The sequence below is a fragment of the Hermetia illucens genome, chromosome 2 (genome assembly GCF_905115235.1).
Source record: "Hermetia illucens chromosome 2, iHerIll2.2.curated.20191125, whole genome shotgun sequence".
Lineage (NCBI taxonomy): Eukaryota > Metazoa > Arthropoda > Insecta > Diptera > Stratiomyidae > Hermetia > Hermetia illucens.
In genome coordinates this window covers 182,195,548-182,222,948 of record NC_051850.1, presented here as the reverse complement: position 1 = coordinate 182,222,948, position 27,401 = coordinate 182,195,548, and the positions used below count along the sequence as shown (strand labels likewise).

The 27,401-nt window shown below is 46.4% G+C and overlaps 1 protein-coding gene across 3 annotated transcripts in view; it reads left to right on the top strand.

The window, feature by feature from the left end:
- Positions 1 to 27,401, top strand: part of LOC119650338 — a 184,229-nt gene that overhangs the window by 58,659 nt on the left and 98,169 nt on the right. For 2 of the 3 annotated variants that reach the window (XM_038053002.1, XM_038053003.1), the window contains exon 2: positions 3,896 to 4,250. In XM_038053002.1, the coding sequence (XP_037908930.1) occupies positions 3,923 to 4,250 (328 nt within the window). In that variant the 5' untranslated portion in view covers positions 3,896 to 3,922. Of the gene's footprint in view, positions 1 to 3,895; positions 4,251 to 16,638; positions 17,033 to 27,401 lie in introns of all 3 variants that reach the window. The other variant, XM_038053005.1, reaches the window with a different exon arrangement.

Genomic DNA, 27,401 nt, shown 5'->3' with positions numbered 1-27,401 from the left:
GTTCTCAGCACGAAGATGCGTCACTCGCCCCAGGGAAGGACATGGAGAGTACGAGAAAATCCGCGAGAATTAGATAAAACCGCGAGCGAGCGATAAACGGACGGAGCACCAAAAGAAAAGGTGGGGAGACGAAGGAGGATTAGATCACTAACTCTGCTTATCAAGCCGACGAAAGTCAAGACTTTTGCGGATGTCCACAGTGAAATCCGTTACAAGATTAAGCCCAAAGATAGCGGAGCGGAAGTATCTTCCATTTGTAAAACGAGGGGGGGTGAAGTCTTAGTTGAATTAGGTCCGAGGACAACAGATAATGTTACGTTCTGTGAAGCAGTCAAGGGTCTTCTGGGAGAGAAACCTTTGGTTTCCAACCTGGAACCCACGTGCTCTCTGGAAATCCGAGACCTTGAGTGCCTCACTGAGAAGAAGGAGGCAGAAGAGGTCATCCAAAGCGAACGACCGGAGGTAACCAATGTCCAGATTGGTATCACCTCTACGAACTCCCGAGGCCGAAAACTCGCTGAGGTGGAAGTTGCGGGAAAATCAGAATTTGTTGTCTACGCAATAGAATACAAATCCGGGGCGTCCCAACCAAATGCTACTGATGTTTGGATTATGGGTACACGTCTGTCGGGGACCTGACAGAAGGGCAACATGCTGCAAATACGGTCAGGTCGGGCATAAAGCGAACAGCGGTAACGGAAGCGAAAGTTGCGCCCTATGCAGGGGCCGTGGCGCGTCTGATGAGACCGTTGTGCACACTGCGGGTTCGGGCGGTGTCCAGTGTTCAGAGCTAGGATGCGGTCAATCGCATGCTACAAATCAATATGCAAACTCATCAGTGAGCAATACCAAAACAAGGACCCGCCTTCATGGCACCCTGACATATCAAGTACCGCTGCCATCTGGATTTGGGATGGCACCCACCCCAGGGTTCTACCAAAGGTCGAGAGTATGGCCTTACCTGGATTCGGTGTTTAGGGGTAACGTTTTTCAGTGTCTACCTAACATCGAATGAGACGATGAAGGACTTTCGACGCAGGTTTGGTGCTCTGGAGGACACTATCTTGGTACAAACGGACGGATCCTAGTCGGAGGTGACTTCAATGCCCAGCTACTTGAATGGAGCATGCCTCACCCAAACTCCAGAGGGAAACGAATTCTCGGAATGTCTGCGAGAACAGGACTGTTCGTTTAAAACGCCGGATCGACCCTAACGTTCCAGTGTCCAGGCTTCGAGGGAAGCATTCCAGATGTAACTTTCGCGATGGAATCACTGTTGTCGCTAGTGGATGGGTGGCGAGTTGTGGAAGACTTCTCGGCAAGCGATCATCAGTACATTGCCTTGAAGTGGTTGACACAAACTCTTGGTGTACGCCACCCCGGCGCTCTTTCTGAGCATGGAACGTTGCGAAGGTGAACACCGGGAATTTTGTCGAAACTCTTGGAACAGGTGGGGCTGCGCCGGAGTACTCCTGGAGATGGTGACGCTGCAACTGACATTGTAATAAATTCAGTTATGTTGACACAACGTCTAAACGACCGGGAGGAGGCATGTACCATAATGACGAAGTACAGATTAGCCAAAAGGAGACCGCGGAGCGTAATAATAAAGAGTAAAGCTCGCTGCTAGCAGGATCTAATCGACGTGGTGAATGGGGATTCGTGTTTTATAAATTGATAACCCGAAAAATCGGGGCTCTCAGCACACGCCGTATGGACTTCGGCGCGGAGAGTGCCGAGGGCTGCCCACTTTTCTCTATAAAAGACTTGGAGCAGGCAGTCCTCTCTATGAAAAACTAAAAGGCGCCAGGACTTGATGGTATTCCTGCAGAGGTACACAAAGTAATATTCCAACATCGGCCAGACCTACTGCTCGGTGCATTCATCGCTGCCTGAAACCGGGCATTTTCCCTTCCTGATGGCATAAATATTCGACCTACGAAGAGAGTGTCATAAGTTCCGCCGTTTGGCACAAGGTTTGTACGCCAGCGAGGCATGCGCCATACAGGCAGCGTAAGATCAGCAAAAAGGAGACTCCGCAACAGCAAAGCTTGCGGCTGGTAGAACCTGATCAACGTGGTAAGTGAGGACCCGTGAGGACCTGGTTATAAGTTTGTCACCCGGAAAATCGGGGCTTTGTGGAAACCTGGCATATGAAATACCGACAAGATGGACGCATGGATGCATTGCATTGTTCCCCAGACATCCTGTACGGGTTGATGTCAATAGTGCGGAAAGCGTCGAGGATTGTCCCTTTTCACAATGAGATAGCCCGAAGAAGCGGTTCTAGCCATGAAAACAAGAATGCGCCAGGTCCTGATGGTATCCGGGCGGAATTGTAGAAACTGGTATTTCACCAACGGCCAGACTTGCTGCTCGGGGCGGTCGACGCTTATTTGAAGGTTGGCATCTTTCCTTGACGCTGGAAGATAGTGACCGTCGAACTCATCACGAAGGGAAAAGGAGGCCCGCAGCTGCCATCTGCACACCGACCGCTGTATATGCTTGACACGGCCGGGAAAGTGCTCGAAAAACTCATCAGTAGTAGACTCGCTGAAACGATATGCACCGCTGGAGGCTTATCCAAGACAGTTCCGGTTCAGAGCAGAGAGATTCAAGGTGAATACTGCTATGGAGGTTGAGGATGCGGTTCATCGACTCGCAGCACACTGCCGTCGATCTAGACAGATGGTGCTCCTCATGCCTTTAATTCCGTAAGAAGGACAGATATGCTAGGTACATTAGAAAACTCATTCCACGTGCTATAATATCTCTTGCAGATATTAAAGGATTATCTGAAAGACCGCTTCCTGCTCTATGAGACGCTAGAGGGCCAGAGAAGGATGGAGATCACATCGTGCGTAGCACAGGGATTCATCCTTGGGCCGTACCTCTGGAACGCTTCCTACGATAGTCTACTAAGACCCGACATGCCAGAAGAGTCGCGCCTATTCGGGAACAGGCACAAAGCAGACTTGGCATGTTGATCCGACCGGTGAGGAAATGAATGACTGCTCACGGTTTCTCTCCCAAAAGGGTCAATCGGAAGCGTTTTGTTCAACTGCAGAGACGGGTAGTTTTGCGAGTAGCCTGTGCTTATTGCGCTGTCTCAGAACCGGCCCGGATAGTGATCGCCGGTGTGATCCCCGTTGCCCTGCCTGCTAAAGAGCGTAAAGCTATGTACAGCCGCAGGGGTGAAAACGCAGAAGAGGTGGTTGCCCGTGAAGAACTTGAATGCATCCTTATCGAGTGGCAACTCTCTTGGCACAATGAGCCAAGAGTCAGATGGTCTGCGCGACTCATCGGTAATTCAAATCCGTGGCTGAACCGAACGCACGGTGAGATTGATTACTTCCTTACCCAACTTCTAAGTGGGAATGGAGGTTTCCAGTCTTACCTGTACAAGATTGGGAAGGCGCGATCTATTGATTGGAGTGGTGGACGACACAGAACACACCTTTTTCTCTTGTGAAAGGTGGGACGGCTTTCGGCAGAAGCTTTATGCAGACTCAGGGGAGCTCCCTCCAGGCAACATTGTAAAAAAGATGCTGAGGAGCGCTGGCTCATGGAGTCTTGTTGCGCATTATGTTCGAACTCTTCTGGTTGAGTTCGACCGGCGGAGGGACTAGATGGTAAGGGGTTCCCGGAACTAACAACTCCTTTTCTCCCCTTCAGTACCGTTGGTGAAAAGAATTCCCTGATTTCAAGGCTTTCAAAGCGGGGAGAGCGGGAGGGCTAGCCCGAAGTAATGCGTCAAACGGTTCCAGGCTAGCTCTCTGATGACAGGAAGGGGGTGTTTAGTTGGTAGTCCAAGTTTGTTTGTTCTTTTTAAAGTTTATCCTGAAACTCATCTTTTATTTTTTATTAATTATAAATTTTATCTATTTCCTTTCAGGCGAAAAAATGACGAGAAACATTAACAATGACCGAAACTAAGGCAAGTGATCGTAGTACAGATCCACTTCTGGTAAAAATCGGTGATAATGGTGGCGACACTGATGATGAAGTGAAAAGAGCCACTGGTGGAAAATGGCAAGATCAAGGACTTGTCCGTAATAAGCGGAGTTGTGAGGACGCGACCCTGACAACATCCCTTGGTGTCGTCACCCAGAACAAAAAGCGACTAATCGTTTTTATAGCGTTAATTATCCTTTTAATCTATGTGAATACTTCGGCTGTGTCCTGGAACGATGACCGAAACTCGGATCGGGTTCCGGTCAATCACCGTTCTCATGTGCCTGGAATGAAAGGTGGGTTCAATTTTTGATTCCATTTGTGTTGATTGATTTCGTTTAGAGAAAGCATGCGAAAATGTTTAAAAGTTTGCCAAGTTATTTTGTCTAGAAACAACTTCTTTCAATTGTTGAGCATGTAACCGAGAAAATGTTAGGCTTGCATCCTCGAATTTAATGTTTTAAGATATTCATCAGGGATCTAGTCAGATATATTTACATGTAGTCACGCGTTTTTGAGTTTCACATCACTTTTCAATGAAAATGGTCACAACATATAAGTGTCACACCCCCAATGCAATGGTTCATTGATCACAAAATGTTTCAGCTTCATTACACTATATTTTCAGGATAATTAAAACACATTGCTGATGGCGTATAAGTTCCCTGTCGTATAAACATTTTGACTATGTAAAAAGGGAACATTTTTGGATAGTAAACGCTACCCGCTTGCAGGCAATTTGCGCTCATACACTCAGTGTTAGGGAATGAAATTTGGTTTGGTCCTCCAATCAAGGAATTTCTTTCATCAACTGGAGGGGAAAGGAAAAAGGTTTCTTTTTAGTTGAAAGAACCTCGTCAGCTGGTCCCTCCACTGATTTAATGCAATATTTTTTACGGTTTCATCTTCCAGCGCTCCTCCCATCCCTTAAACAGTGCTGTCCGGAAAGAGCCCTTCAGTGTCTGCATAAAATTGCTGCCGAATGCCATCCCACCTTTCATCATCATCATCCTCAACGGCGCAACAACCGGTATCCGATCTAGGCCTGCCTTAATAAAGAACTCCACACATCCCGGTTTTGCGCCGAGGTCCACCAACTCGATATCCCTAAAAGCTGTCTGGCGTCCGGACCTACGCCATCGCTTCATCTTAGGCAGGGTCTGCTCCGTCTTCTTTTTCTACCATAGATATTGACCTTATAGACTTTCCGGGCTGGATCATCCTCATCCATACGGATTAAGTGACCCGCCCACCGTAACCTATTGAGCCGGATTTTATCCACAACCGGACAGTCATGGTATCGCTCATAGATTTCGTAGTTATGTAGGCTACGGAATCGTCCATCCTCATATAGGGGGCCAAAAATTCTTCGGAGGATTCTTCTCTCGAACGCGACCCCAGAAAAAAAGTTTAGTCGGCGTTGTCCACCACCCAAAGCGCGAATTACAGTCAGGGGATCTTGTTTTCCCAATTTCGGTCAGGTCAGACTGAAAACCTTCATGCCGGCTTAATCAAACTCACTACGTTTTTAGTTAAACCACGAACGTAAATTACCAATGATCCGCGGTCCATATGTTTTGGGATTTACCTTCCCAAGGGAGTTGCCACCCATTTAGTGTACAAGGTCTGATCAAAACTTCAGGACTTTCTCAATAACTCTTTATTACAAATATTTGCAATTGATCTAACTTATCACCTTCAAAATACTCCCCTTGGTAGCGAATACACTTCTCCCACCGTCATTCAGCTCTTCCAGCATTTCTTCCTTGATCTCCTCCATCGTCTGAAACCATTCGTTGGATACTAGAGTTTTGGGAACATCCAGAAGTCACACAGACCAGATTAGGAGAATAAGGGGGATGGGGAAGGGCTGACATCGAGTTTTTTGGCCAAAAACTCGCGAACGAGGAGCACGTTGTGACAAGACGCGCTGTTGTGGTGAAACACCACTGGCATGTTGCCCACGATTTTAGCCTCTTCCGAAGAATCTTTTGAGGTAAAGTTCTCAGGGTTTCGAGGTATCGATAACGATTGATCGTCTCGCATTGTCGGAGAAATTCATGGCGGATGACACTCTTGGAATCAAAGAGAGCAGCGAGCACCACTTTAACGATTGATCTCACCTGGCGACCTTTTTTTGGTCCTGGTGAATTTTTAGATTTCCCCTGGGACGACTGCACCTTGGTTTCCACGTCGTAGCCATAAACCCAAAACTCATCACATGAAACGATAGTTTTCAAGAAGTTTCCATTAGCATTGGCCATTTCCAAGAGCCCCTGACAAACCTCCGGGCGATGAGCTTTTTGATCCTCTGTTATCAGTCGTGGAGTGAACTTGGCTGCAACTCTTCCCATCTCCTACTTTTGGGCCAAATCTCCTGGCCTGATCCAAATGAGATATCGCATTCCCCTGCCATCTGTCGATTCAACCAAAGACGATTGGCCGCACTTTGGCCACATCAAAATCGTCAATTGAGGATGAAGGCCTTTCTGAACAAGGGTCATCTTCCGTTGATGTTCTGCCTTCCTTGAACCGTTTAAACCACTTGTGACTAAGTGGCAGACTCATCACTTCATCACGAAAGACTTGCTGCAGCATTTGAAGTTTCTGTAAACGATTTGCCCAATGTAATGCAAAATCTCACCCAAACACGTTGCTCCTCCTTCACGTCCATGACCAAAACCGTCGAACAAGAAGCACAGCTGGACAATCGGTTTGGAGAAACTTAGAGCAACAAAACAAAATCGAGATTACTCAGGAAAGTTCCCACTAAAGCGGGAGCGTGAAGGCGCGCAATTTAAAAATTTCTGGAACTGTTTTTTCAGAATGCATATGTTGTTGTTCTTAACGAGCAAACACCTCCCTTGAGTCCTTCCGCTTGGATGAATCACCCATCTTGCGTTCCTTAGTAGCACGGATGAAGGGGATCGCTCGCATGATCATCATCACAGCCAGTTCCAAGATAGTACGATAGATAAAGCCACTCGGAAAATTTCCCATCTCTGTGCATGTGCAAACCGCTTCCCTCTTTACCAAAAGAATCAGCCTCTGAGAAAACTCTTATGAAAAAACGTCCCCTGCTCAACAAAAAAAATCATCGCCGAGTCAGGCACCACTCTTCTGTTATGTCTAGTTTTAGCAACCTAAGGAGAGTTCTACAGACCCAGAACGGGGATTGAAAGTTGTACCTCCCCCTGCCACTCTTGTTTCTTGTAGAACAGAGAGTGGCCTCTCAAATAATCTCCAATATCCATAAGTGACATAGCCCAGTACATGGCATATATTTTTAGTATATCTGAACTATCGTGTGTATCTTCCCAAATTGAAGGCATTTCTGATAAGACCCATTACGAGCAGTAGTACACATCGAGATCGACAATTGTACGCCTTGGTTCGATGAACCGTATCCAGAATCCCTCCTTGACAACACGTCTCCATTCAGTGAGTCTCTGTTCCTGCTTTTTGATCACACTCCCAGCTGTGTCTCTACGCAAGCCTCGCCACCTTCCACCTGACGAGGATAAACGATCTTGAATGCGCCGAGCAGACCGATGTAGATCACCAGAGCTCTCGACGTCCTCTTATTTTTCCTAGGTAGGACCGTCTGCTCCAGTTCTTTCATGGTGAACAATGAGCGATTATCGGTGCCTTTTCTACCGTTGGTATCAATTTGTACGGAATGCTTAAGGAATAATGCCCATAAAATGTAGGGTCTCCGCAGAGTCCTTTTTTGAGGTGACCAATTTAAAACTGAGTTCTCAAGGATCCGCATTCTCGGCTAGCCCTTCTTGGGTACTCTCATTTCTTGGCACCATTTTAGAAGAACATCAGAAGGGGATCAAATCCAGGAGCGGAGTCTATGTACCCAGATTAATGGTATAACAAAGGAATTTTTCTAGAAGTGTCCTCAAATACTGTACGTTTTGCATCCTATAGTATCCTATGACCAGTGGAAAAGTTCGATATGCATGCTTCAGCGCTTTTGTCCACATTGTCGCGGAAAACCATTAAAATCCAATTTTATTTGATATTAAACATCGCATTTCAGTGTTCATAAAATGCCATCGGGAACGCTTTTCCTCCACTTTTACTCTCCGCAAATGATCCAAACAGAAAAAAACATTATAAAAAATACCACGAGGCGAAGACGGCTTTGCGGTTTCTTACCAGGGCAGAGGCAAATCGCCAGACGCTACCTCACCTCTGCCCTAGGAGCAGCGTGACGGAAGTAGCTCGCAGATGTTAAATGTTCATTTATATAATTCGCAGAACACGACATAACTGCGAATTATATTCAGCGTAAATCCACCCATAACCGCCCACGAACCACTTCGGTCACGCTGGTCCTAAGGCGGAGCTGGGGAAGCATCTAACAATTCCCCTCTGCCCTGGTAAGAAACAGTAAAACCGTTTTCGCCTAATAGTCTTTGAAGTTTGGGTGCTTAGCTCTAAACGGTCCGTGGACCAAAAAAAGGAAGTAAGTTGGTCACCATTTGGTCCGGTCCGACATCAAGTGGATGCGGACTTCGGACCCCGATGCGGACAGACGACCTGAAACTAGCAAGCCGAGCAAGATTCTCCGTGCGTGTATTCAGGATTCCTTGGGGCAGTTTTAGTGTCAGGCCGGTGTACTCCGATGATACGACGCAGAAATGTGTTGACGAAGGCTTGGAGCCTTCAAGTGGCAGTGGGGGATATTGTTCACCTGCCACCCCCATATAACAATACTGAAAGTTTACTAGCACAGGACAGCCTCAATTCAATATTATTGTTGAGTAAACTACATTTTTAGATTTAAGACAAGGAAGCAAAAGCGGATCTAGCGCGGGCAACATCCAGTTCGATACCACCATCGGCAGAAACCACGCTTCCCCGCCACCTTTGATGCTCTACACATGAATGCTGATAGGGAGAAAACGATGACCAATCCGACCTTGGTCTTATTAGTGTTTATCTTCAGTCCAACTCTACTCCTCTCCTCTACTCCTCTCTCTCCAAATACAGAGCCATTTGGCCAAGATCCATGATCAGGTGAGAGAGCAAACAGATGTTATCAGCATAGTCGATGTCCATTGACCTCCTCTGCGCCCTCCGGACAAGGCAGCATAAAGAACGTCACCGATAACAAGAGAAATAATGCCGACTTCAAGATGCAATTCTAACGGACTCCGCTTTGGACCTCAAAATGTTTAACGATCATTCCCTTCTTTCACTCTCTGGGAAAGGTCTCAGATACCAAGAGTTCCGTTTGTGTGGATGTAGCAGCATCTGTAATGACTGCAGGTGCCACGATGGCCGAAATGACCGAAAGACTCTGAACACTCAGATCCTGGCGGTCCACTGTACTCGATTCCCCGTCTAACACAATATCCCGGATTCCTCTATATATCGTATGATTTCCATTAGTGGATGTGCTACTACCCGCTGCAGTTGGAGCACATCAGCACCAAAAATCTGATGTCTGATGCGTCCATAGGCGGGGCATTCACATAGAAAACTTTCCGTAAATTCCGCTTCCTGGTTACAAGATAGACACGTACAATTTTGGAGAATTCCTACCCTGAAAATATGCCCAGCTAGTGAATTAAGGCCAAACAGATTGGCCATAATATTTCTGCAAATCTTCCTGCTTTTTGACAGGATAAACTTTGCCGTATGCTTGATAGATCCCGACAGGAAAAGTTTGGTGGGTTTGGCAGAATTAAGGCGCTGTCACTTGCCATTGTGGAAAAGTTGTTCCCAGTTTTTGGTAACGGCATAAGCTAATGTTACTACAACCCAATTATTGGTTCCGGTCGAAGCATAGGGAAACCTCTTTTGCTAAAGCATCCGGGATTTCATTTTCCTCTACACCACAATGACGGAGTATCCATAATATTCCTACCGGATTGAATCTAGAAACAGAGATTAATTGGTTTCTACATTCCTGAACGATTTGTGAAGTAATCAAAGGCCTGCACAACACCCTCAATGCAGCTTGGCTATCGCTACTAATTGTGATGCGTCTGACCTTCAACTGCTCGTCAATCATTCAGGCTGCCGCCCTTAGGATCGTATAAGCTTCAGCCCGATCGACTATTGCATATTGTATCGAGGGAAAAGTCCACTTTTCATTTTGATTCGAGAGGTAGACTCCTGCTCCAGACCCCTGTTCTTTTTTTAAACCATCGGTGTAGAAAACGTCAGTATAACTTGACACGCATTCTTCTGGTTCGTCCTAGCTTTCCCGACGTTCCAAGATAACTTCATATTTTCTACCAAACAGAAGTATCTGGATTCGAGAATGAGAAAACATTGCGAAAACTGGACTCAGTTCTCCCAATAATTCTTCCAATCGTCTGTGGCCCCACGTTCATTATTTCCAAATAGATCCAATCGAATTAGTCTATGAGCTGCTCTCATTGCCGTGCTCTGAAAGAAACAAATCCAAGGACCGTCAATTGAGTAACACATTTAGAGCTGCGCCGGATTTCGTGCTCATAGCACCGGTAATACCCAGGCACACAACTCTTTACAGCGAAAACTCTTTTGATCCCCCTTAACCCACCACACTACAGATGCATAAGCCAACATCGGCGTAATGATGGCAATATATATCCTCAGGTAGTACTTGAGGCTTAAGTCCTCATGTCAAGGCAAAGGTCCGCCTACATAGCCCATAAGCTGTGATAACTCTTTTGACTTTTAACTCTACTTGCTCCAAACAAGCTTTTTGTCTAGAATAATTCCTAGACATTTCACTTCTTCGGTAAGTTCAAGGGTTATACGCCTCCCGGCGCGTTGTGTATTTCTACACACAGTTCCGATCTCGACCAACAACTATCACTGCCATATCATAAGTGAGTCGAACAACATACTCCACAGAAGTGGCCATAGCACACCTCCTTGAGAGCAGCTTTTCGTTGCTTCTACTCTTAGGTAGCAATCAACCCCCTCAGCTTAATTAAAGTTTCATGAAAAGCATGCTCTCTAGAGGCATCAGAGAGTTGTTGAAAAGGCGCACAGTCAAACGCCCCTTCAACGAACACTCCCATTGCGTACTCGCCTTTTAGAGTTGTGTCCTCTATGTTTGAAACCAAAGAGTGAAGAGCAGACTGACAGGACTTTCCATGCTCCTAAGTGTGTTGATTTTCATTTAGTGGGTGCGCCCCTAGCGCCATCTCACAGATGTGACGTTCAGGACGTTCACTTCAGACATTTCTGAGAAAATGATGTTAAGCTGATTTGTCTGACGTTCTTTAGATTTTAATAGTCATTTTTTCCAAGCTTAGGTATGAAGACTACCTTAATCTTCTGCCAAGAGGTAGGCACGTAGCTCAGAGCAAGACACCCTCGAAAAGTATTTCCTAGAAGTTGCTCTTAGTGGTCTATACCTTCCTTTAGCAGCGCCTAATAAATGTCATCCATCTCAGGTGCTTTGAAATATTCCAAGGATTATAAAGCAGCTCTCACTTTTCAATGGTGATAACCGCTCACGCAGTGTCCCAATTCCCACTGGAACCCTTTTGTGCTGAAAGGATTGCAGAAACCTTCAATTCTCTCCCTTCCACTTCCGACACCTGTTCTCTCGGATGGTGATGGTTCGTGAAAGTTCCATCCGGTTTTCTAAGAGAATCCAACTTGGATAACTCATCCTATTTATGGACCTTGCACAGTTTGTAAATCTCCCTTTCACCTGCCAGTTCCTCACAGAATGCTCTAAAGGAATCTAACCAATTTTACCGTTTTTATATTTTAGGCTATACGCTTGTCATGGTCAGACTGAATTCCAAATGACGGTTTTCTGAGAGTGAGACTTCATCTAGCACTCCTCAGTCTCTAATCAACTCCAACAATTTTGTAGTGCACATGCTTAGGTCAACTACTTCACTTCTTCTTGGCCCCACAAACGTAAAAGCGCAAAGACGGAAGGAAAGGGTTTAACCGGCGAGCTTATGGTCCCCTCTTCCCTGCAGCTAAAATTTCCTTCTTCTTTTCTCGCCCGGTTTCTAGAAGAACTAGGCAACAGCGTCATCAACAGGCCGGCCGTAGTCAACTTTCCAATTCCTCTCATTAAGGGTGTTGCTGTACTATTCTTCCTGGCTGACCGCGCCGTAGACACCGGGTGCAGGTTTTTCACTGAATTGGAGAGTCTGTCTTCAATAGATTTCTCCGTAGGGGAACATGAATCTGGTGTGGACTACGACCTATGTAGCACCCGAAAAGAGAGCATCTTTGATGCGGCCCAATGTTCATCCATATTCTTAGGAGGGTTACTCAGTGTATTTACCGTACGACCAGCAAGATGGCTTTCCCATTGTCGAGCGACGACCGGAATCATACAAGAGGTCTAATTCCCCCTCAAGTTGGAAGAAGCGAGAATTCCCAGTACCCTCGCTACTCGTTATCGAGGAACGTATTCACGTACATTGCAGAGACTAACCATAACCTATTTTCGATAACCAAAGATCGTATCCGCTAGGACAGTCCCTTTTAGGGGCGTTGCTGATATTGCGGTAGCAGTGAAATTTCAAGTTGGCGCTTATGACAAGCAGGGAAGACTTTGAGTGTATTCTTAATCCTCAACCCACAAGGCGCTAGGAATATCAAGTTGGTACTAGCCAAGCCAACATGGAGTAGAGGTAAAAGGGTTCAGGGAACCAACTGACACAAGCAAGGTTCATTCAGAAATGAGGACTTCGGGTAAGAAGTTGCTTAAATAGCTGAATGAATTAAAAGAAAAGCAAATCCCCCAAAGAAAAAAAAATGGTCACAATGGTCACAAAAAAGAGGATCTTACAGAGGATATGCGGAAATTTGGAGATAGGTACCTAATGAGAAAGGAACAATATTAGGGGTTATGTTCTGCTCGATGCATATGTGGGTCAGCCTTGATTCACTCAAATATTGGAAGGCGGAATAAATAACCAACGTTTTTCGGCAGGCAGGTTTCATTTTTTGACTGACTAAAAAGCCTACTCCAAGCACATGGTTTTTTGGATGGTCACTATAATATGTGGTGCAGTAGCTCTTCTCCAGGAAACCGGTCTCTGTCCAACGCATTTCCTCCAGCGCTGTTACATCAGCCCTATATTGGGACAGGGCATCTGCTAGCTTGGTAGCTCCATCTCTGTACAGGGAACGCACGTTCCATGAGAAAATGCGCAAATCGTTATTCCTTTGCCGTTTCTAGGTTCGTCGTTGTAAATTCCATTCTGTCCGAGGCTCCTTCTGTAGCTTCGTAACGTTGGTTGTCCGTGTACTGTTATCAGCCCTACCCAACCCCCAACCTGGAGGACCAGTTGGTACAATTTGTCCCGTTTTTAGCCGCGGGAGGCTCGCCGTCATCCTTCTCCGTCTGTAGCTTTTTGTTAAGAAAGAGCTCCCAGCGGTCACCACATGGAGTTGAAGGTAAAGTTTGGTAGTAGAGCTGTTGGTGTTGGTTTAGCAGGCGTTTCCTAAATTTTATACTCCATCGTGGGTACCAATTCACGTTTCGCCCTGGGACCTATACTACCCTTTGACGCTCGAAACTAATATACGCCTGAAACAGAGCGATAACACAAGCTTACAACCCAACTGTGCCCAGAAGTTGACTTACCACAAGAAGAGCCAAAGTTGAAGGTCTAATTCCTCTAATTACCAAGGAAGAACTACCAAAAGTACATGAAATATTCGACGACAATATGGCCCAGATTTGAATGACTAAGACTAGATCCAATAACATTTTTAAGGCGCGCATAAAAAGGGAGGGAAGGAAAGGGAAAGAACAAAAGTGTTACTTTTTCCCGACTCTCTTGTTGATAAAATGGGAAAGATACTGGAGAGAGTCACCTACAGCACACTACAAAGCAAAGGTGTTTCGGAATACCACTATGGGTTTTGGCATACCCACCACACTACATCGCGAAGAGCATAGCGAGGAACCTAGATGCAGTGTATTCAGGGAAGTGATGGCATTCAACTGACTGGATTCCGCTGACTGGAGTCGTCCCGAGGATCGGCGCAGAGACGTCGCCTGTTTCGAACAAGCCACTTGGGATAACATCACCAGCCTCAAAGGGTCGGAGAACTTTACGTTTAAGGACATTCCTAAATTAGGGTGCGGCTTGAACACTGATACGGGGAGACCAACTGTCATATTGAAGTCGCTTACAGAAAACGTGGTTCATTTATGGAGTACCCTCACCGTTTTGGAATGAAAAAATCCCCGAATAGTCACGGATGGGATAGTATTCTAAAAGATGCAAAGTAAGCAATTCGCTTCCTGAGATTTACGAGCAAAAGAAGAAAGCTTAACAAGGTACTGAAACGTCAACTGAAACTGCTCCGTATCAGCTGACAGAGGTACTACGGGATGCCATAGAAACAAAAGAAATTGCACTGTGTGCGTTTTTGGATATCGAAGGAGCATTCGACAACACATCGCACACAGAGATACAAGATGCCCTGAGCCGCAAAGGAGTGGGAAACACCCTGGCACTCTGGATGGCCAAAATGCTAGAAAGCAGACAAATAGAGGTACAAACAGGTACAAATTCTATTATCATGAACACCACTCAAGGGTGGAGTACTATCGCCGCTGGACGTATTAACAAATACTGGAATACAAGTCCAAGGCTACGCGGACGACATTGTTTTAATCTGTAGGGGCAAATATAAAGATACCCTATTTGATAGAATCCAAACTGGATTAAGGGTTACTAGTGCCTGGTGCAGGAAGGTGGGACTGCGGATCAACCCAACCAAAACCACCATAGTACCATTCACTAGGTGGCGTAAGCTTGATCACCTGAGAGCCATAACATTACATGATATGGAGGTGAAACGAGAAACAGAGGTCAAATATTTGAGAATGACGCTGGACCAAAAATTACTCTGGAAGCCACATGTCGGAAACACTTGTCGGAAAGCCACGAGGGCTGTGATAACTTGCAGATCCATAGCAGGAAAAAAATGGGGTTGCAGCCCGAAGATACTACTTTGGATATATACTGCAATAGTAAGGCCAATGATTACCTATGAAGCGGTAATCTGGGCAGAAAGAACCGAACCCAGCACACCAGCCAGGGAATCACATAAGCTCCAAAGGCTGGCTTGCGTGTGTATCAGTGGGGTAATGAGGACATGCCTCCCTGGAGGTCCTTCTGGGATTAACCTGTCTCCATCTGCACATACAGATGCAGGCAAGGAGATCAATATTCAGGATGGCCGGTAGTATGAGTGAGGCAGGGAGCTGCCTAAATCGAAGGAAGATTGATATCCTTTCTAGGCGGTATCCCGAATTGCTGATACCGAGGGACAACATGACAACGAGGTTTCACTTCGATAAGAAGTTTGAAACACGTTGGATTAACAAGGCAAACTGGGAGAGCGTGGCTGCGTGGCTTAAACCAGGAACTGATTACTTGGTACACTGACGGATTCCTCACAGCAGAGGGAGCGGGTGCTAGTGTCATTGGTGCAAGGAAAATGTACTTTGAGCCAATGGGCAGGTACACTAGCATATTCCAGGCGGAAATATACGCCATAGACAAATGTGCCTCCTTCAATCTGCAAAGGAACTACAGGGGGCAGAACATAGCTATTCTCACCGATAGCCAAGCAGCGATCAAGGCACTTAGGTCCAACCAGGTGAACTCTAAACTGGTATAGGAATGCCTTGGTTTGGATATTTTGGGTTGCAGGCCATGCTGGGTTGAAAGGCAACGAAGCAGCGGACGAGGAGAGCGTAACTGCGAAGATGCTCAAATCAAAGTAGAGCTGGCTAGCGATTGCCTCCGTTATTGTGAAAATTGAAAATGAGCTACTAAAAAGGGGGGACAAAAAGGGGGCCAGTTAAAAGAGCTGGAAACATAAGTTCTTGGAGGTAAACTTACGCCGACAATGTTGTCTCAACGGTTGTGCAGTAGAGCCAGAGTGGGAGGGGTCGTGATTTTTGATGGTACGAATCCTGCATGTCGTCGCTCTAGCTCCCATAGATCGTGGTGCTTGAATGCGAGGTGTACTAAGTGGAAACTTAAGATTTGTGGGGTGTTTAGAGTTCTTTAGACAACTCATCCCCCTCCCCCTCCCTCGGCCTTAAGTTGCATTTAACTCTTGAGAGTCCTTTTTAGTTAGTATCTTTTGTGGCTGTTATTTCCTCAGTTCCTTCAGTTTTGTCCCAAGGACATTCATAAGAAATAGAGGCTGACATTTTTTTATGCTTCATCAAACCGCAATAAGTGATATTTTTGGTGCTTCATCAAAGTTAGGCTTCTTAGCTTTAATTTTCCCAATGTTTCCGATACGAATGTAGTTTAAGTTCCTAAAAAGGATCGGCTTCAAGTAGAGTAGCGCCAAATTGATGTGTATTTTAAATTAGATTATCATTTTTGTCTTTGTTTCTTCCATGTTCCTTGTTAACCGTCAAATTTGCTTGGTGAATGCAAAAACCCGAATGTGTGTACGAATTCCGGACCTGCATGAATCTCCTCATTTTCCAATAACGTTTCATGTCTATGTGTATGATTGTGACCAAATTCGCATTCGATAATTTTCCTAAAATGAAAAAAAAAATCAACCATTTGAAATGAAATTTTACAATAAAAAAATTCAAACTTTTGAATTTTCGTAACGAACACTCGAAATCATATTACGAACATGAAAAACAATGCAAATATCCGGCAAAAAAATACTCAATTCGGTAATAACGAAAACTAATAGAAACTGAAAAACAAACCGCAAGAGCATTAAAAATTATCAATGTGACATCAACTACCACTACTACTCGTGTTTCGATACCATCAACACTACCCCTAACTAATAATAGCCTACCCCCAATACCATCAGGCTATTTAGTATGGAGTGATCAGTGCAAAATGCCAAACCTGGATCCGTATGCCAGCGACGTGATGAAATTTTTTAAACGCCAAAAATACGAACCTTGTAGTTCGCTGAAACCCCTGACACGGGTAACATACGATCCGAAGCGAAAACGCTATTTGATCATTATTGACAATAAATTGAAGCCACAATACGCTAAATTCGGTCCAGTGGATTGCTGCTATCAAGCGATAAAACGCTCCGGGAAGGACAAGAAAGCGGACGAGGAATTCACGTGAGTAGACCTTTTTCAATGTCCTTATTTGGTACTACATCTCATAATTCATTGCATGATCATATGTCCTTTATCCTTAAGACCTTAACAGTCATGGTATACCCAGTTGTCGCTGTTCGCCTTAATAAGATCTGCTTTAACTTGCACTTAAATGTTCGCTGCAGCCTGCAACACTTAATACATGCCTATGTTAGCTCTCCCAATCCTGAGTCGCTACGTCCTTTGATCTCTGCTTACCTCTTACAGGAAAACAAAAAAAAACAACAAGAAAAAGAGGGACGAAGACCGCTACGGTTTCGTACCAGGGCAGAGGCAACTCTTCCGACGCTGCCTCACCTCTGCCCTGGGAGCAGCGAGACCGAGGCTGCTGTTTGTGTGGCAGTCTGCGAGCCTCGGTCACGCTGCTCCCAGGGCAGAGGTGAGGCAACGTCTGGTGAGTTGCCTTTGCCCTGGAACGAATCCATAGCCGTCTTCGACCCACCTTTACTTTTTGAACCTTGGGCATTAAACTCAAAAAGAGGAGTCCGTGAACCATGAAGAGTGGGAGCAAGTTGCTCTCTATTTGGTCCGGTCCGGTCCGGCGTCAAGTGACTCCCCCAATTCTTAAAAAAATTATAAAACAACGTTTTTAAAATTCTGCTCGCTAGCTCGGTGCCAGCAACAATAGAACCTTAGTTTGCAAGAATGGCAGCCTTTGTGAACCTCAGAGACCTCAGAGAATCATATGTACAAAACGAGATCAGTTTTGGTTTCGAATGTGTTAGCGATAAGACAGTACGCGAGAGCTTTTAAAGCGTGTTTGCCAAGCCTTTTTGTAGAAAAAAGGTACTTTCCCTGTTTAAACAGGTCCTACAGGAGCAGATTCATTCCAAAATTTTGTTTAAGGATACCAGGGAGTCCTAAGTCGGTCATCTAATTGATAGTGGACTGGACCAATTGAAAAGAATCTTTCTTCCTCAGTTCCTGGTCCACGGGCACCTCTGTTCTGGGCTAGAACCTAAATTTACAAAAAATAGTCGGCTTGTGATTTCATCCAGAGCAAAGGCAACTCATTAGACGCTGCCTCACCTTCACCCCTCAGCTACTCAACAAATAATCACAACAATGGGTCCAGTTCTTTACATCTGAATAGATGTTTGCTAGTCTTTTAGGAACCTCCATACTGTTTGAAGAAGAATGAATTGATCATTTCGTCCATTGCAGAACAAACCGATAAAGGTAGCTCATGCCACAAACTCCTAAGACTCCTAAGACATAATTGCTGTTATGAGAGCAGGGAGCCAGAGTCTAGCCAGGTCAGCTTTCCCACCTTGCAGCTAGAAACCTCTCTGAGGTCACAAAAAGAATGGTTTACCTAGTGTCCGTAGCCTGACCTCTAGCTAAAGTTTGGCAATTGCAAAAGAAATGCATGAGGGTTTCCCCTCTCTTCTCCGTAGCTTCGGCAATGTAAATTGTAGGGCATACCAAGCCTGGCGGCATGGTCCCTTGTGGGCGAGTGCCCCGTGCAGACCACAAGAACACATGCGACCGGGTTTTGTTATAAATAGGCCAAATCCTCCTTGACCAGATTGTTCAGTGCGCTTCTACACTGCCCTACCAGCCTGGAGGATGTCATCGCCGAATACAAGACCTTAATGGCCGCTTGGTTGTGAGTCAGAATGTACGCTTGGAACTCGGATCATGCGCCAGCCATCGAAAGACTTCCAATATCACCAGTATTTCCGCTTGGAATACACTGGCGAAACCAGGTAGACCAAATAACTCGGATGCACTGGTTATATTCAAGAACACCCTCGTACCGAATCCACGGACCATCTTTGATCCGTCAGTGAAAAATACTATGTCATAGCCACTCGCCGCCGGTCTTCCAATCTGCTCTGGTTGGAAAGTCCACAGCAAGTATCTCGTGATGTTCAACTTGCGTGTGGCATAGTGTGTGGGAAATTCCCAGATTTGCCGGGGTACTTCGTCTAGGATGTTACTATGGCTGTAGGGCTTCCCTGTCCAACATCCGGATTCACGTAGTCCAAAGCACTGCACGCTGCAACGTATTTAATGTGGAGGTCTAGGGGTAGGAGATGCAGAATTACATTGGGAGCATCTGCCGGGTGGGACTGCTTAGTCCCGGTGGCACCTTCACTCGCGGTTCTTTGAATCCTATTAAGTTTCGTTCTACTGTACTTTTTGCTCAAAGCTTGCCACCATACAATAGAGCCGTACGTTAGGATTGGACGCACCAGAGCTACACAGCTACACACATTCTGAGAACCATCCTCGGCCGGAAACTTCATTTCTTTCATTTGCAGGCATAGAACGCTATGTAGGCCCTTTTAGCCCTCAGTTCCATCCCCAATTTAGCTTTAGATCCAGGATCGGAAAGAACGAATCTTTGTTCATTCAGTCGCTGTAGGAGGAATTCAGGCACCCATGTCTTGGTGGTGAATAGCATCAGTTCCATTTGGGTTGGGATTGTGCCAAGTCTCTTCCAACCGCCCTTCCATGATGTCACTCGCAATGGAAGAAAATATCTCTGACACTAACTTCACCAAGTCATCTGCATACGCCACAACATTCACCCCACTCCTGTCCAGTATTCCCAAAATTTTGTCCATGACTATTAACCAGAGCACCGGCGAAATGACGCCACTATGGGGAGTGCCTCTGTTTACAGCTCTGATCAAATGGTTGTCTCCCAGATCCAACTGGATTATCCTGGTTCTTAGATTATCCACTACGTAAGATACCCCTCCAATCCAGTACTCACCAAGACTTCCTTGATGGCGTTGGTACTAACATTGTAGAATGCTCCCTCTATATCCCATGCTTGTACTCCAGTGATCGCCCAACCGTGCCAATTAACTCATGGAGAGTGGTTTCTATGGATTTGTCTTTGATATAGGCACACTGAGACTTAGAGAGACTCTCCATAATCGTCCTGAAGTGAATGTCCAGGACGCGCTCTAGGGTCTTCAAGACGAAAAAGATGAGGCTGATTGGTCGAAAGTCCTTCGTCAACTCATAGTTGCGCCTGCCCGCTTTCTGTACGAAAACCACTCGTGCGAATCTTCAAGACTGTGGTACGTATCCCAAAGAGATACAATTTCGGTAAATCTCAACAATCCACGGAAAACCCCTTACCTACTGCTTCTATAGCATGGCTGACATTATACCACCTGGACTTGGAGATTTATATGCCGAGAAGCTGTTTATATCCCAACCGATTTTATCCTCGGTAGTTACTGATTTGATAGCCTCGCACGGCTGGGGTGGCTGCATACCCTCCAAGCAAGGCTCTGACTCCTTGCTGGCGGGAAAATCCGCCTGTACCAGCAACTCCAAGATTTCAACAAAAGATTCCATCCAGGAGCCTTCCGACTGTTCAAGCAAGGATGGGCTCCTATGTTCCTTGGGCAAAATATTACTGAACTTGCGGATCAGTTGATGCTTTCAATGTTCCGACAGTAGTCCAACCAAGACCGCTCTTGGCGCCAAGAGTCAACTTGTACTTCTTCAGGCAGTCCTTGTATGGCTGCCAATATTTATGCTCGTAGCAGATGTTGAAGATCAGCTTCCTGAGGCTGGACAGATCTTCATTCCACCACGGTCTCCGATCTTTTACTCTAGTTCATCTGTGGTGCCAATCTTGGCAAGTTGCACACAGGAGAGGTTGTTCTTGGTAACTTCACCAAACTTCCTCCAATTGATCCATCTGGGGTCTCTGAAAGGTTTGAAGATCCCTGCGGTTAGATTTAGACTGAAAAGTATCCAGCTATGATCTAAGAAGGATCTCTAGTCAAACACTCTCCACCCATAGAAACCCATTGTCGGTTAGTAAGGTGATATCAAGGGCCTCTTCCCAACCGTCACAGTTCTCCGTACTGGAGAAATAGAAACTTGGTGTACTGCCGCTGTTACACACCGATAGATTTATATTAATCATAAAATGAAACGATGACTCACCTCTTTCGTTAATTTCCGAGATGCCTTAAAGCATATCCCTTGCATTGGCATACTATTGCAGCCTATCAGCGAGTTCTTTTATGCTATGGTGGTCGTCTGATTGGAGCTGGTTGGTCGTGAGCCTTGTAAGCCGAGGAAATGTACGCATTCCTTACCCCCACCTGCTACAATTTGACCACAAAATTTTCGCTGGAACCCAAGTCCGGACACGGAAAAGCGTGGGGACTCTTACTCGGAAGGATGCATGCTCTAGATCGGTCCCAATCAGCGTCTGCTGTGCTGCAGAATCTTCTTTTTCTTCTTTTCTTCTTCGACAACCAGATGCGAACGACCGGTTTCCTGGGAACCTCGTGTGAGTGATAATTTTGAGCTTTACGCCCTCCAAGGTATCGCTGACCTTGGCGACACACGAACCCAGAGAGACCCTGGAAACCACAACGTGGAGCAAGCCATAACGTAGAGCCCACTTGAAGGGAATCAAAGCAACGCTAGTCCACAACTCCGGGACTGGTTTGCCGCTAGCAGAATTGAATCTGTCAGCACCACACGTAAGTGGTTTGTGGCGACGTCGATGAAGAGTTTCGCAGTTCGCCGGTCGTCGACTTGCAATTGCTGCTTACTATTCTGTAGAGGTTCTTAGTTTCCGAGCTCTTGAACACTCTACTCTGTTTCTCTTCGAACTCGTCTTGAGATCGATTGCGTTTGAGAGCGGCGGGCATCGCCTTCTGCTCGTTAGGTTCCTCAACAGTATTTAGCGAAGTCCTTGTCATCCCGCCGTCGACAGTACCGGCCTTCTTATTATTCCCCATCCTACTGCGAATATGCATCATCTTCTAGTATTGGCTCTTGAGTGGGACTCCAGTGGACCTTTGCTTCTTAGCTGGTTTCCCGTGACCAACATTCTTGATAGTTTTTGGTTTTGAGAGGACCCCCGACGTCAACGGTTTCAGGTAAGGGATACAATGGCTGGTACTCGCTACACCTAGCTTGATCACAATGGATTTCAAGCTGAAAACAAATTCGTCCGTCGCCTCGCTCTGAAAGGTCCCTCCGGTTGGTTTCAGCACATCGGTGCTACGGGTGGCTCCCGACCGTTAATGTCTCCTGGCTTGATGCCAGCGGCTCGTTCTCCGATAATGCGCCTGACATCACCGCCTCTTCTTTTCAGGTTAGTTTTTTATTTTTATTTTTAATAATTGGTCCATGTCTTGGTCTCACGAGTAGTCCGGAAAGAATGTCCACCTTGGCTGGCCCGACCACAACGTTAAAGGTTTCATTTGAGACTGAAGGTTCCCAAGGTATTCAGGGTTCCCAGATTAAGCTCCCCATGGCAGGCAAATCTTGCAATTTTTCAGGTTTTATGTAAAACAAAAACTTATTAAAATCGGTTTACTGTCTGGCTTTTGCTTTTCGCCGTTGCCAGGCGGAAAGGTTCAAAACCTACTAGTGGCTCATACTAGACAGTTATGTAAGACTCTTACTCACTTAAACCACTCGGCTCTTTCCGTACTCCCCGCGGGACTGGTCTAAACCATTGCGTCGCGGGACTGAATCAGTTCTTAACTGCAGGTTATGTTTCTTTCCCTTTCTTCTTTTCTTCGCAATTCTCCCTGCCTAAACTCCTCGTGAATAATTCCCAACACTTTTTCGACTTGTTTCCAGGCCTCCGTTGACTCCAGCATGAACTCTGCAATATTTTCAGGTGGTAAGCGCCTATCTGCGATGGCCCCCAATTTCGTCCGGTGCACAGTAGAGCTGGGATAATCAAACACAATATCCATCTTGGGCGCTCAAGAATTGTGACAGTTTGTGATTTAATTCCTTGTGGGTTCGTCCAATCTATCTTCGAATTTCTGGAACGATGCGGTATATCCATCAACCAGTTTGCGACTCGTCCCATCTCTTTTGCCATTCTGTAACAGATTCCCGTCGTGCCAGCTGTTGTCAAAATTGGCTAGATCGCCCGCTTGCATACGCTTTATCGTAGAGGCGCCGACCCCCGTTCTCAGGGGTGTCTATGAGAAGTGTTTCTGCTTCTACGCAGCTGCTTCTCCTGACGTTGTTCGGTAAGCACGGCATGTCTGGAGAGAAGTTCTCTCCATTCCTAGTTTTCCAGAGTTTAGCTTATTATTCAGCACAGTTGCCTATACTGGAGCTGCGTAGAGTATCACAGAATGAAATACCCTTGAAAGAAGAAGACGTAGGCTTGATATCATCCGCAAGGCCAGTGGTCTATTGCAGCCTCTGTCAGACCAAATTGCTTGTCAGAAAGGCCTCCTTCAATTTGTTCAATTGGGAACAATCTATTGTATATCACTCATTCAAATAGTGTACCAATGGTATTGGCCAGAAATATCGGTCTATATGAGGAGAGGTCAACCAATGATTTTCCTGACTTCAGAGCGAGTATGAGCTTTTATAGCTTCCATTGCACGAGGAATACTCTGGTCTAGCTGTCACTTTCAAGGTGATATTCGGGATACCATTCAGCCCTGGGCTGCCTCCAGAACTACGTTGTCTACCAATAGGGGAACTCCTTTGGGGTTTACATGGACAGCAGGAAACCTCGTATAGTGTACATCTTCCGGGAAAGGATTGCTTACTATATTCTGCAGTAACTTAGGACAAGTAATCGGTGGGGAGAGCTTGTCTCTTAGGGATGACATCATCGACCTGTATGCGCCACTCCAAGGATCTGAACCAGCTTCGGCAAATATCCGCTCGTAATGATCGGTTTTGCTCGTCATGATAGCTGCTTGCAATTTTTTTCTGTTCACGTAGGCAACAGAACACCCATCCAACAGGCATTTTGCGTGGTGCTATCGGCTTTTTTGCTGCTTTGATAGGAAGGATTATCGGTGCTATCTATGTGATATTGTACGCTCTCCTTAGTGATAACACATTAGCCTCGCTCACTGATTTCAGTTCTAATTCTGTCTGAAAAATTACGCAGATCTCGGACTGTGTGGTAACTTCATCCAGGTCCTTGCACTGACCACCGAATCCTTGCTTATTTTGACTGCAGCAGTATAAACCAGTGACGTTTTGATTTTTGTCATTAAGTCTTCACCTCCGTCTTCCCCTTTCTATGCCCGTATTATACGTATGATATTTCCACATAGATCAGTCAGGGAGGTATCTGTTTTGACGTTACCCAAGATCTCCGCGCACGTCTGCTTACTGGTTTTCGTTACGATGACCACGTCCGGCCTGACTCCCTTTTGCAATCGCTTCTCATTTTCGACTTTCTTCCAAATAGAGTCTTCAGAGCCATGGCTTTTTCCTGATGGCCAGATAAGTTTCCACCTCTTAACTTCCTCGCGTCGCCAGTTCCTCCTTTCTTCCTCGCCGTCGTCATTGTCTCCTTTTTTTCGTTTGGCCGTTCATAGTGGGGGCGGGGAAAGGGATTGCACCTCTTCATTAGAATCCCGTTGTCAGTTATTGCTTATTTCCGGGGTGCCCTTATCGTTTGAAAGACTTCCTTGCCAAGGTTCTTAGGAAGAGATGTTTTTTGCATTGTTTGTGTTGCTACTGCAATCACCCCTTTTCGTTGGTTGATCGGAACTTGACGTGTTTTCGCGCCCTCTTCGGCTTTAAAGTACGTTGTTCTAATAGAACACACTTGATCCTTGATCGCGTGGTGCACGTTATTCCGGCGATTAACATACTCCATCAGATTTTAGTTCATCGCTGGAGAGTGAATGTGGCGGATTCAGCTGTCTATCCGTCTGTCTGTCTGTGGCACGGACTTTTATCAGAAACGGTTGTACCGATTGATACCAAATTTGGTGGAAAGGTGGGAACTGTGAACGCCCAGGCATACAGTGAGCTACATGATTCTATGTGAACGAAGTGGGGGGGGGGGGGCGTGTCCATACATGCAAAAGGGGGGTGTGAAATCTTTTTTTAGCAACTAGAGTTCTGTGGGGTATCAAATGAAAGGTCTCGATTAGTACTTTTAAATACTTTGAGTGCTTGAGCTAGGATTGTAAATAAGGAAAACATAATATGTGGTTGCTATGATCCTCTAAATGGCCCACAACATGTCAACGACCCTCACGCGTCAGTTCGCCAAGATGTGCTTCAACTTTCCCAAGAAGGAAATAAACACAGAAGAAAGAAATAAGTAATGGCGAAAATACGAGGCTCGGTGGTTGATGTGGTTGATCGTCAGCCTCCCAATCTCGTTCCTCTGGGTTCGAATCCCAGTCGTCATGGGTGTCTATGTTCACTTTGTGTTTGTGACTTTACTGTGAGCTTATCACTTGCACAGAGTTAAGTGTAATCATAGTCTGCATCTGCCTCCCTAGATAGCCGAAAACTTCCTTCACTTCCAAACTAGGTGGGAAACAAAAACTTCATAAGACAAATATTGCAAATGTGCCGCTATTTCTTTCTCTTCTTCTGTTCCTATCTCCCTCCTCTCTCACTTCCCCTTCTCGCCCGCCCACTTCTCGCCTCTTTCCCCCTCTATCTCTCTTTCTCCCTCTGTCTCTCTTCCCCTCTCTATCTCTCTCTCCTTTCCTCTCGCCCCTCTTCTCTCTTACACTCCCTCTCCATCTCTCCCTCTTCCTCTCCCTCTTCTCTTTCTTCCCCTTTCCTGCCCATTCCGACTTCCTTCATCTCTGTCTCCCCTTCCCTCTACATTCCTATTTCTTTGCTTCCTCTCCGACTCCATCCCCCTCTCACTGCCACTCTCTTCTCTTCCTTCTATCTCTCCCTCTCTCCCCCTTTCTTCACCTCTCTCTCTCCCTTCTCTCAACCTCTCTCTCAATTCTCTCAACCTCTCTCTCCCTTGTCCCCCGTCTTTCCTCTTCTCTTTCTCAACCGTCCCCAATTGTTTTTGTCTAGCACAGTAGACTACACCTCAGTCTGAAAACCTGTCACCTATAATTTTCCACCCGGACCTAAGTACACTTCGACAGAAACGTATAATAGGAGTCAACTAGCAAGGGTCGTTTGGCGTCATCCGGCACGTTAGTTAATTATAACTGGAACCTCACATTAAGCGCTGGTACCCCAAAGTGGCCCTCTCGAGTTGACTATTGTCAACCAAGAGGATGTAACTGTACCTCACACCAAGACTTATGTGCAAACAGCCCAGAGGATTCAAAGAACCGCGTGTGTGGCAGATGCTCTCAATGTACTCCTGGATCTCCTCCTCCTAGACCACCACATTAAATATGTTGCAGCGTGCAGTGCCGTCTGACTACGTGAGTCCGGATGCTGGGCAGCGAAGTCCTAAGGCCACAGCAACATCCTAAATGAAATACCTCGGGAAATCTGGGCAGCCCCGACGGACTATGTCACACGCAAGCTGAACTTCACGAGAAACTTTGCTGTGGACCTTCCAACCAGGGCAAAGTGGAAAGGAAGGATCAAAGATGGCCTATGGAGTCGGCGCGGGGGCTTTCTCGAATACACACGGTGTATCCAAGTCGTATGGTCTCCCAGGTTTCGCCAGTGAATTCCAGGCAGAAGTACTGGCGATATTGGAAGTCTGTCGATGGCTGGAGCGTGATTCGAGCCCCAAGCGTAACATAGCCATTCTGACCGACAGCCAAGCGGCCATCAAGGCCTTGTACTCAATGACGACATCTTCCCGGTTGGTGGGGCAGTGCAGAGACGCGCTCAACTATCTGGGCCGTACGCCCAAGGTCACTCTCCTCTGCGTTCCCGGGTATAGTAACATAGAGGGGAATGAGCGGGCTGACGGATTGGCCAGGCAAGGCTCTGCTCTTGGCAGTCCCTCGGCGAATATAGTCGGTGTTCCGCCGGCTGCTGTCGGGGGCCGAGTCTACTCGCACTACCTAGCAGCCGTGGACCTGAGATGGCGAAGGCACAAGCTGTGCCAAGTCAAGAAGAATTTGGCGCGCTTATAACATAGCTCGATCACGAGAGCTCCTGTGCCAGACGCGTGCAAATGCATTCAAGATTACGGCGGTGTTCACGGGACACTGGTCCATAGGGGACCATGCCGCTAGCCTCGGCATACCCTACAACTCGCATGCCGAAGCTGCGGAGAAGGAAGGGAAACCCTGATGCACTTTCTCTGCGATTGCCCAGCTCTAGCGAGAGTTAGGCTGCGGACACTGGGTAAACCATTCTTTGGGGACCTCAGAGACATTTCTAGCTGGAGGTTGGGAGAGCTGCTTTCCTTCGTGAATGTTACGGGCTGGCTCTGAAGATCCGAACCGGCTGGACTCCGCCTCCCTGCTCGTATAACAACAGTCACGGTCTTAGGAGTTTGTGGCATCAAACGGCGCACCAAAGCGCTAATTGGGTTCCTAGGAGCGGCCACTGATACCTGCCCACCTACCCCCAGCCCAGCGCAGCTACTTCTGCCAAAATTGCGCAATTTAAGTAGAACTAAGTAAAACCCTGATCGACCCATAAATTTCTGGAATTC